This window comes from Lampetra fluviatilis, chromosome 2 (genome assembly GCF_964198595.1).
Source record: "Lampetra fluviatilis chromosome 2, kcLamFluv1.1, whole genome shotgun sequence".
Classification (NCBI taxonomy): Eukaryota; Metazoa; Chordata; class Hyperoartia; order Petromyzontiformes; family Petromyzontidae; genus Lampetra; species Lampetra fluviatilis.
The window spans coordinates 23,329,933-23,341,128 of record NC_136276.1 but is presented as its reverse complement, the minus strand read 5'-3'; the positions used below and the strand labels follow the sequence as shown (position 1 = coordinate 23,341,128).

The 11,196-nt window shown below is 44.8% G+C and overlaps 1 protein-coding gene across 1 annotated transcript; it reads left to right on the top strand.

The window, feature by feature from the left end:
- The first annotated feature begins 1,452 nt into the window (after nt 1–1,452).
- Nucleotides 1,453–3,870, top strand: LOC144938226 (toll-like receptor 2). Its single transcript, XM_078866048.1, has one exon. The coding sequence runs from the start codon at nt 1,474–1,476 to the stop codon at nt 3,868–3,870; it is 2,397 nt and encodes a 798-aa protein (XP_078722174.1). The 5' UTR covers nt 1,453–1,473.
- Nucleotides 3,871–11,196: the final 7,326 nt, after the last annotated feature.

The window sequence follows — 11,196 nt, the reverse complement described above, 5'->3', positions numbered from 1 at the left end:
CCGGACAACTAAATAAAAAATACATTTTTGCTTTTCAAATGTTCTCACCTTCAGTACTGGGCTAGCTTCGCTTGCTGGGTAGGAGGTGGCGAGTTGGAGGCACACAAAAACATTCACACTCACTCATCGATCTCCACACACTCGCAGGAGCGTGAGCGTGCGTTTCGCCTCACCGGCAGCGCCGAATAACATTTAAAACTTCTACGGTATCTAGCACTTTCATGTTGCCTCTTAGCCACATATACATCATTTTCACTTAAAACACGCCCAAGAGGCATGATGCTCAAGGATCACGTACCCACAACGTTTACATAAAATTACAAAAAATATGGGTTGCAACATTAATGTATGGCAGTAAACTTTGACAACAACAAATACACGGTACAATAAGATACATTACACTATAAAATCACCAAAGTACTGTACATAAATAATATTTCGTTATGTGTCACAAAATAGTTCATGTACAGGGTAGGTGGAGGCGAAGGCCGAGGTGATGGGTACGAGTAAGGAGGGATGATGCTGTTAGCAACAAAAGTGTGGGTTGAGGCAACACAAATCAGGTAACTGTATTAATAAACTGACGTCGTTTTTGCGAAACGACGTAAATGGGGATATGTAAATCGGGGTATTACTATATTTAGTGTATTTATTGCAGACGTCGCTATAGGTTGTGTTCTATCTTTAGTTTTCTTTTTTATTGGCTGTACTGTTATAAAAGTGCTTACCAACTTCTGCAACATTTGTGCCCGTTTTTGCAAAGACGTGTTTATGGATTGTATGACATCACTGTAAATGTTGCATTCCCATAATGAATGTCCAAAACGGTACAGCAACCCTTTGCCCATCGCGGCTGCGGTTACGATTTTGAAAATAGCCGCAGTCGGCAAATCCGCGATGATCCGCAAGTTCAAAAGCAAATGGGAAAACTGGGGTTTGGTTCAAGGTTCGTAACACGACACCAACCCCTCCTTTTGTTTATGTTACCCTATGTCAACTCAAGCATTAAACAGGAAGTATTTTGAATATAAGACATGATTAATATGTTATACAGTGGTAAATGTATAGAATGAAAACATAGTTTACAATACTGTACACATGCCTGTACAGTACTGTACACAACATAAATACATATCGCAGGCAGCTGAACTTCACTGCCTCCTCACTGGAGGCTGGGAACACCGCATGACCTGGGACCCGCGATGGGCTGCTTGGGGGGACAAGCTAGAGACAAGACGGCTACGCGTCTTGGTCCGCGGCAGCATCATCGCGAGAAGTGCAGTTACAACGCGTACAGGAATCTCGCGTTCAACCGCAAATGGTCGAACCACAGGGGCGAGAGCGGTGAACTGTACCTCAATAAAGTTGCCGCAAACCTGCGATAGCTAAACCCGCGAGAGGGAAGGATTTGCTGCACATAAACTTAACAGAATTTGTATGTGTCAGTGTTGGGCAGGAGGCTGGAGGAGCGCAATGGAGATGAGCGTGGCTTTGCTGGTGACGATCATCTTGATGACGCGAGCTGCCTGGGGCCATGGAGCGCCCATCTCAAGCGGCTGCTTAATAAGGGGAGACAAAGCCGACTGCTCACGCCTGGGCCTGCACTATATGCCTAACGACCTCTCAGTCACCATAGCCTCTCTGGACATGTCCTATAACCAGATCTCTAGCATTCAGAGAGAGCACCTGTCTGCACTTTTACGGCTAAAAACTCTCAATGTGGCCTTCAACCAAATATCAAGCATTGACCCCTTGGCTTTCTCAAATAACTCTGCATTACAAGACGTTGACCTGAGTAATAACAGATTACCAGGAGCATGGGATGACTCCTTTGCTGTTCTCAAGTTTGTAAGGTCTCTGGACGTCAGAAACAACTCCTACATTTCTTTCAATATTCCAGGTTCCTTCACATCTCTCAAGGCTCTGCATCATCTGAAGGTTGGGGGCCTGAATGTCACTGAAATTCACCAAAATGTCAGCGAGACAATGGAACTGGAACATCTCTCCATTGTGACTGGAGACCTGACCATTTACACTCCAGGCTCCCTGTCGGCATTCCGTAGCCTACAGAGTGTGACTCTGGCCTTGACCTTGCGCACAAATATTGCCCTGCTCACTGACATCATATGTGATGTCTCCTGTAACAGTGTGGAGCTACAGGTGCAGTTTGTTGATTTTCGTGGGTACAGACAAAATGTCGACATTTTCAAATGCATTTCAAACCCTGGCACAATTGAAGTTTTCAACATATCGCATTCACAACTCACAGACAATACGATCACTGGCATGCTCAATAATATTATGAAGTCGCAAAGAATTATCTCTTTTAATCTGCAACAAATTGGGTTTGATGGTATTGGTGATTGGCAGGTGCCACTCTTACCAATTCCCGTCATATCTTTACAAAGTTTCTTGGTCGATGGGATAGCCAACCCAAACTTCTTTGGCTTTTCCACCATGAAAAACTTACATTTTTTTCTATTCTATTTGAAATATTTGACCATAAGAAATTCTAACCTTTTTTACATGCCTTGTCAGATTACTTTCCTCTGTCAAAACCTACATTTTCTCGATTTATCGAATAATTTACTCACGGAAAATACTGCATTTCCCCAGTGTGAATATATTCAGTTAAACAATCTCAACACACTCCGTCTGCACAAAAATTACATGTCTTCCTTGAGTGCGGTTGGTGCCATGGTGAAAAATCTAACTGCTCTCACGCTGTTGGATATATCTGCAAATCAGATTTACAGTGATCAAAAGTCTGGATGCATATGGCCCATTAATCTCCAAGTCCTCAATGCTTCCTCGAATTTTCTCACAGACGAGACATTTGACTGCCTGCCGACGTCACTTTATTCAATCGATGTCAGCAACAATAGGATCCAAAAAGTCAGCGAGAGATTGTTAGAATTCAAACATCTGCACGAACTGTACTTAAGTAAGAATAAACTCAACTTTTTTCCAGTAGAGCTAGCCCATGGTATCCCATCCCTGAAAGTGCTGACACTTGCCAACAATACACTACTGGGTATGAAACTAACTGACCTAGACACTCTGGGTAATCTCACCCTGCTGGACATGAGGGGAAACCCATTCTATTGCACGTGCAACATCCTCCACTTTGTCACCTTCTGTGATAATTCCTCACCATTGCGCATTGAAGGATGGCCAGCTGACTACCAATGCTCAAATCCAGAGAAAGAAGTTGGTAAACAGCTGTCCTCAGTCTCCTTCCCCATACTCTACTGTGACACAACACTGAAGATCGTGATAGCTTGTGTTACCACATTCGTGTGCACTGCTCTCCTGGTCGGGCTCTGCTGGTACCTGGATGCACTTTGGTATCTGCGCATGACGTGGATCTGGCTCCAAGCTAAACGGCGGAGTTTCCTCTCAGACCCAGACGGAAATGCAGCCTACGATGCGTTTGTGTCGTACAGCCAGCACGATGCAGTCTGGGTAATGGAGAAGCTTATGCCTGAGCTAGAGTCGCACTCAGTACCACCGTTCCGACTCTGCGTGCACGAGCGAGACTTTGTCCCCGGACGTTTTATCATGGACAACATCATTGACTGCATCGAGCAGAGCCGCAAGACTCTCTTTGTCATCTCACGGAGTTTCGTGGAGAGTGAGTGGTGCCACTACGAGCTGTACTTTGCGCAGCAGCGTCTAATGGAGAGCCGAGACGATGCTCTGGTGCTCGTGCTGTTGGAGCCCATCCCACGCGACTCAGTGCCCAGCCGCTTCTGCCGGCTGCGTCGCCTCATAGGGCGCAAGACCTACCTGGAGTGGCCTGCGGAGCAAGGCAAGCAGGTCCTCTTCTGGGCAAACATGCGAGCCACGCTTGGCAAAGTTAAAAACTGACAACCGCGCCAAATTTGAGATGCTCAACCTACAACGGCAACCATTTTGAGGCCCATACATCCGTGTGATAGCTATGTGAAACACCAGTGCAGGCATTCCTCAATTTACCAACTCCCGATTTACGAATTTTTACTTTCACGAAATTTGAATTGCGTGACATAAACAAGAGGCTTCTAGTTGGCCGCTCTGCATCAATGTACTCCCGAGATCACCAGTTCTCCTCTTCCCAGTCTGTATAATGTTTGTTTGCGTGCGCTCCGTGGGTCCAAATCTATTGTGTTATTTGCCATTTACTTCAAGCAACCTTCAATATGAGTAGCAAGCATAAATCGACATCACCAGCTCTTACTCCAAAAAATAAATCTAGGCAAGCTATAAGCCTGGTAACAAAGCTGAACATTGTTCAAAGACACAAGAAATGAGAATGCTTGGTTGACATTGCACGTTCCCTCACCTTTATCATTGTAATCTTGCGATAGAATGCATCCTTAATTTTAACCTTTAAAATAATGTGGAGTTAATTCGATTTACGCACTGTTCTTCAGAAACGCATCCTGTTTGTAAATCGAGGAATGCCCTTATATCATGATGATAGGAAATGCAACCTACAATGAAAATAACACCAGGGGACGTTGATTCGGATCTGGTTCTCGCCACTGGGCCCTGTTCCGCCACTGAAGCAGCAGTCACACTCCTGATTCACTCTTAATCCTTTGTCAGCTCATCAAGACCAATCTAGTTTCTTTCGGTTGTCATCCCTTGTGCTGATATTTTAGCCATGCCCAAGTCTCTTCAGGTAGACCCTCCTACGTGTGTGTCTTTGGTTGAACATGTGTTTTTTTCTGAGAGATTCCACATGTATACAGGCAGACCAGGATAGTCTCAGGCTCCATCTAAAATAAACCTCACCACAGACGTTTAGACTGAGGGCATCACTAAGACCCAGATTGGGAGCGCGGCAGCTCCAACCTCGTCTCCTACCACTACCTTGGAGGAGTACCGTATAATTTACTCATGAGTACAGTGCATCGTAGTTACTGATGTTATTGTAATTAATTATTTTTATTTATCAAATAATGTTTACGATATGTATTATTATTCACGCTATTACCGATACCCCAATGAAGGCCTCATATATTTCTTATATGAAAGAAATAACACTGTCGGAGATGCATTCCCATATATATATACACAATGGTATAACGGCCCCTTTTAGCGGTGATTCAATGAGCGCTCACTTCTCCAGGAACACGTCTTGAGCACTAAGTGAGGTCTGCCTGTATTCACTTTGCCAGTTTGTTTCCTTCCTTAATACATGCCCTGCCCACTTCATCCTTATTTTCCTAATCAACCAATCTTATTTTTTTATCTTTCACGAGATGATCACTCCGAAGCAGCGCTTTACAGACATTGTTTCTAAAAAGAAAACTAAAGTAGTCAAATATAATTTACAAATGTGTGTCTGTGCTTGATTAGTTGTTTGTCTGATTTTATTGTCTGTGTGATGATTTATTAGTCTTAATATTCATGGTTGTCATTCGTTTTCACACCAATCCAAGTGTTGCAGTGGCTGCTTTTAGGCAGTATGATTCACTACCATAAATTATTAATACCAAAATAAATTACGCATTCATTATTCTTCGTTTTAGGTCTAACTTCACATCACGTCGCTTGAAAAATGTATCCCATTTTTTTCACTGCACCTGTTATCTCACACTCCATCCCTTGAATCTATGTTGCTCCTAAAGTTTGTAAGCCGTTGGTGCATGTTCTAAGTCCTGTTTTCACTCCATGTTTGTCGGTCTGCTTCAAGTCTGCATAATTTTCGTCTTAGCTAAGTTAATCTTTACACCCCATTTTCTACTCTGCTCACTTAACACTGACATTCGTTCGATGAGCTGCTGAGCGTCTCTGCAGGGAGTACTGCCTCATTCCGTATGCGAGGTATTGTTTGTTAATGTCGTTGATATAAAACATGATTTGAAGCTTTCGTGGCTGCAGTAATTACTCTTTGGTTATATCAGTAAAGTCACGTAGAAAGAAAATAAATTAAATAAATACGCAATGCCGGGTACTTCCCGCTAGTTTCTCTCTACCTGATGACGACTGCTTGTGTTTCAATCGAAACGTCGTGTTTATTTAATTTATTTTCTTTCTACATGACTTTACCGAAAGAACCAAAGAGTCGTTGATATAGATGTGTTATCTTGTTTTTCTCTCCATCACTCTCGGCACGTAATCCAGGACATTGTTTTTATGGAGCCCATTACAATACCAGAAATAGGAGAGAGTACAGTAACCCTCGCCAACCTTTAAGACCTCATGGGGAAAATAGGATGAGGGGGCAGAAGTGACGAGTAAACCTATGAAATTCCGTGTAAATGTTTTAAATTTACTCAAATTAACCAATAAAAACAACACACTAAATGAAGATAATTTAAGGGACATTTAAGACATTTAATTTAAAAAAGAACCATAAATAAAATAGCATTTACCTTTGATGATAATGAGGCATTTCAATCACCAATACTCTTGCTCTTCAGCGTAGGGACCATACTTGAAATTTACATTACTTTCTAAGAAACTAGCGGGAAGTACCCGGCATTGCCCGGGTCTTAAAATATTTCATAACTACTCTTAAAAATCTAACAGCAGTGCATACTGACTGTGGTGATACCTTCTATTATTACAGCAGTGCAAACCGACTGTGGTGGTACCTGCTATGATTACAGCAGTGCATACTGTGGTGGTACCTGCTTTCACTGCAGAAATGCATACTGTGGTCGTACCTGCTATGATTACAGCAGTGCATACCGACTGTGGTGGTACCTGCTATGATTACAGCAGTGCATACCGACTGTGGTGGTACCTGCTATCACTACAGCAGTACATGCTGGCTCTATAACAGCATGTATCGACTGTATAGCACAAAGTACTCACCTGACAGAGTGGCGTGGTGAGGCCTAGTCCCATGCAGAGCCTCCGGCCTCGCCTAGATTGTCCAGCCAGCCGAGGTGGTACCTTTACCGGGTAAAAGGGTAAAGGTTTCGACATGCCAAGGGGTAATGTAAAGGATAGGGTAAAGGTAACTCAGAAGAATTACCCGGTAGGGTAAAGGTAGCGAGAATAATTACCCGGTAAATACGGTACCTTGTTTACAGCTAAAAGCTCCGTGGCACAGTCCGTGGCACAGTCCGTGGCCTCCATTTTAAACTGCGATAATTGATGTCGGACCAGATGGAGACGGTCCAAGTCCTTGAGGTAGAGGTACTAGAGGACGAGGTCGAGGATGCCAGCAACGACATTTTTGTGGTTGCTGCGAACAGCAATCGAAAGAGGCAGTGGCATGCGTTCCCGTGGGAGCACACGCACGATTGGATGGAGGGTAATCCCCATGTACAGCAAGGGAAGTGGTTTTCCACCCACACGAATGCGTCGAGGTGGAAAGCCCACCTCAAGAAGCACAACGTGCTCGCCCCAGCCAGCGAGTTCGGGACGTCGGCGTCGGCTGCCTGAAGGTTCCGTCTAACTGGGCTGGAGCGGCGCAGGATCTTATCGCCTGTCGTTCGTCCGAGGACGATGGCAATGACGAACTCGATCAGGTTGTTGATGAGATCGCCATCGGCCAAAACGACTGGGACGAGGAGGTTTTGGAGGACGGTGTCGTCGACAGCCTCAACGCCCGATTCGAGAGTATTCTATATGTATAAAGCGCTCTACCTAGCATTTATCGTTATAAACCTTTTTCATGTGTTGTACCCCAGTAATTTCCCTGTAATCGGGTAATTTGTATGGGATAAGGGTAAAAGGTAGGGTAAAGATAGGCTCGTTGCTTTTTACCTTTTACCTCTTACCTTACCTGCTAAAGGGTAAAAGGTAGGGTAGAGCGATTGTATTGTGGTAAGGTAAAAGGTAGGGTAAAGGTAGTCATGATAATTGTTTTTTTTTACCCTTCTATCTGGCAACAAAACTGACACCTTTTTTTACAAGGAGTCATGTTTGCATAGACCACAATACCTGCAGCCATAATGCAAACAAAAAACATAACTCTGATAATATATGCACTGTCCTTGAAGTTGATTGGTCCACACCCGAGACAGCTTTTCCTTAGAGCCTAGTCTCACATGGGTTGGACCAGATGACGCCAAAAGGCGCAGTGCAACCCATGTGAAACTAGGCTCTAAGGAAAGCTGTCTCGGGTGTGGACCAATCAACTTCAAGGACAGTGCATATATTATCAGAGTTGTGTTTTGTTTGCATTATGGCTGCAGGTATTGTGGTCTATGCAAACATGACTCCTTGTGAAAAAGGTGTCAGTTTTGTTGCCAGATAGAAGGGTAAAAAAAACAATTATCATATTTTTTACTGGCAAATGAGGTTCCAATGGTGTAAAGGTAAGTCTTGTTTTTTTTACCATTTAACTTTTACCTTACCTTGCCGAGGGCTACTTGGCAGACTGGGGCTGGGCTGCTACCCTTGCCCCCCCCCGCAGCCACGATCTCCCCGGCCGCTCTGCAGTAATATCTATGGCCTAAAGTAGTAGCATCTAGCAACTGTATATATGAGTAACTGCACGCATCGGGGTGGGGGGGACATCACACAGTGAAGAATTTACGTCAGCGTTTCGTGTATTTTTATAGCATTTTTTACGCGAAAAAAAATGTCCCCCTCACTCCCACCGAAGGCGTGCAATTTGACATGGGCCGTTCCCCCCACCAAAGGTGCGCGACCACACACAAACCCCGCCTCAATGTTTTACTTTTATATCAATAGAAGAAGACTATCTGTACTTCCCGGCTTCGCCCGGGACTTGGATTCACCACACCCGGCCGCCTTTGTCTCCCCAGTGGCGATGTTCACACACCACACCAGTTACTCGTTTGAGGCTGAGTCGACCTAGGGGAGGCCCAGGACCGGTTCAAATAATCGTCACTGGTGGTGGCCGTGAGCGGGAATCGAACTCGGGTCGCCGGGTTCGTAGCGCAGCGGGCTCAGCACTACACTACAATGCGTTACGCTTCCACATGTGCGGGTCACATGACAGATTTGATGTCACAGCTCACTTGCCGTGCAAAAAATAAATGCAAACACGGCGAGTTCAGTTGATGCCAAAGAGCTCCATTTTGGTCTCATCTGACCACAACACTTTCACCCAGTTGTCCTCTGAATCATTCAGATATACATGCCCGTCTGAAGTTTTCCAATGAACATGTGCTTTCTTGAGCAGGGGGACCTTGCGGGCGCTGCAGGATTTCAGTCCTTCACGGCGTAGTGTGTTACCAACTGTTTTCCTGGTGACTATGGTCCCAGCTGCCTTGAGATCATTGACAAGATCCTCCCGTGTAGTTCTGGGCTGATTCCTCACCGTTCTCATGATCATTGCAACTCCACGAGGTGAGATCTTGCATGGAGCCCCAGGCTGAGGGAGATTGACAGTTTTCTCAGGTTTTTTTTTTTCGGTAAAGTCACGTAGGTAAAAACATTAAAATTAATGAAAGTAAAATAAAACAAAACAAAAATAAAATTCACGACGTTTCGGAGGCAATACAAGTCTCCGTCATCAGGTGGGACCGTCACAGCCGAATTAGCTGCATCAAGTGAAGCAATGATTCAAGATGTAATCCCTTATAAGCAAGTTGAAGGGAGGTGGAGAGGGGGGGGGAGAGCTTATCAGGCTGTGGTAGCCAATGAATGGAAACGTATCGGGAGGGAGGAGGAGCGGTGATCAAAGACTACACATAGTGCTGAACACAATGAATGGACACGTGTCGGGAGGGAGGAGGAGCGGTGATCAAAGACTGCACGTAGTGCTCAACACAATGAATGGAGACGTGTCGGGACGGAGGGCGAGCGGCGATCAAAAAGACTGCACGCAGTGCTCAACACAATGAATGGAGACGCGCCGGGACGGAGGGCGAGCGGTGATCAAAGACATCACGTAGTGCTCAACACAATGAATGGAAACGTGGCGAGCGGTGATCAAAGAACAATGAAGAGATTACTGTTAAACACTGTGGATGTTAACACTCGGTGAAGTAAATTAAAATAGTGCCTGTCAGATAAGATGGTCCAAAAAGTGTAATTAAGTCTTTTTTGCGTGGTTAATAACATCTTTCCAGTGATTACTGAGTTTGTACCCATCATCACGGTGGAAATTATGTCTGTGTTTGTATATTTGTATGGCTTCGTGTACAAACCTTGATGGTAGCCCGGAGGTTTGCAGAGAACCTTGGTCTCGGAAAAGACAATTTCATGAGAGCCCGCCGAGTTGTAGCAATGATCGGCAACGGCCGAAGAATCAGTTCTGCCGTGTTTCAGATCTGACTTGTGCTCGCGGACACGATCAGCAACATGACGTTTTGTTAATCCAATGTAGCAATCACCACAAATGCAACTCAATTTGTAGACTCCAGGATACTGTAAGTCAGGAACGACATCCTTCACAGATGGAATCAGATCACGGATTTTATGCACTGTACTGAATCGGACTTGGATCTTATGTTTGTTTAGAATTTTGGAGATCTTTTGGTCACGCCTGCTATGTATGGTAACGTGATAGTTTTGGTCGGAGTTTCATGTGGTTGTTTCTGTGTGGTGGGAGAGACAGCTTGGCGGACAGTGCGGTCAGAGTATCCGTTCATCCTGAGGGCCCGATGTACATGTCTTAATTCATCAGTCAGGTGGTGTTGGTCAGAAATGCCATGGGCTCTGTGGTATAGCGTTTTGATGAGAGAATTCTTTTGAGATGGGTGGTGGTGGGAATCCGGTTTCAAGTAGGAATTTGTGTGGGTGGCTTTCCTGTAGACAGAATGTCCCAAGGATCCGTCAAGCCTCCTCTTAAACAGAATATCCAAGAATGGTAGTTTACCGTCTTTCTCCACTTCCATGGTGAATCTGATAGATGGGTGTCTAGAATTTATGTGGTCCAAGAAGTGGTTCAATGCTGGGAGGCCATGTGGCCAGATGACGAAAGTGTCATCCACATATCTCTTCCACAGGGAAGGACGCAGGGTGGATGTCTGGATGGCGTCTGATTCAAACTTTTCCATGAACATGTTGGCTATAACTGGTGACAAGGGGGAGCCCATAGGGGTACCCTCATTCTGTTTGTAGAAGGTGCCATTCCAGGTAAAATAGGTGTTGGTGAGGCAATGCCTAACCAGCGCAGGTACATCAGAATTCAATCCATGTTGGACTAAGTCCTCAATTATTGTTAGGGTGTCCGGTACTGGGACTTTGGTAAACAAAGATACTACATCAAAGCTGACGAGGATGTCATCAGGAGATAGTACCATGTCCTTAACCATAGAGACTAATTGGGTTGAG

Coding starts and splice junctions, on each gene's coding strand:
- LOC144938226 (XM_078866048.1), top strand. CDS start 1,474: ATGGAGATGAGCGTGGCTTTGCTGGTGACGATCATCTTGATGACGCGA.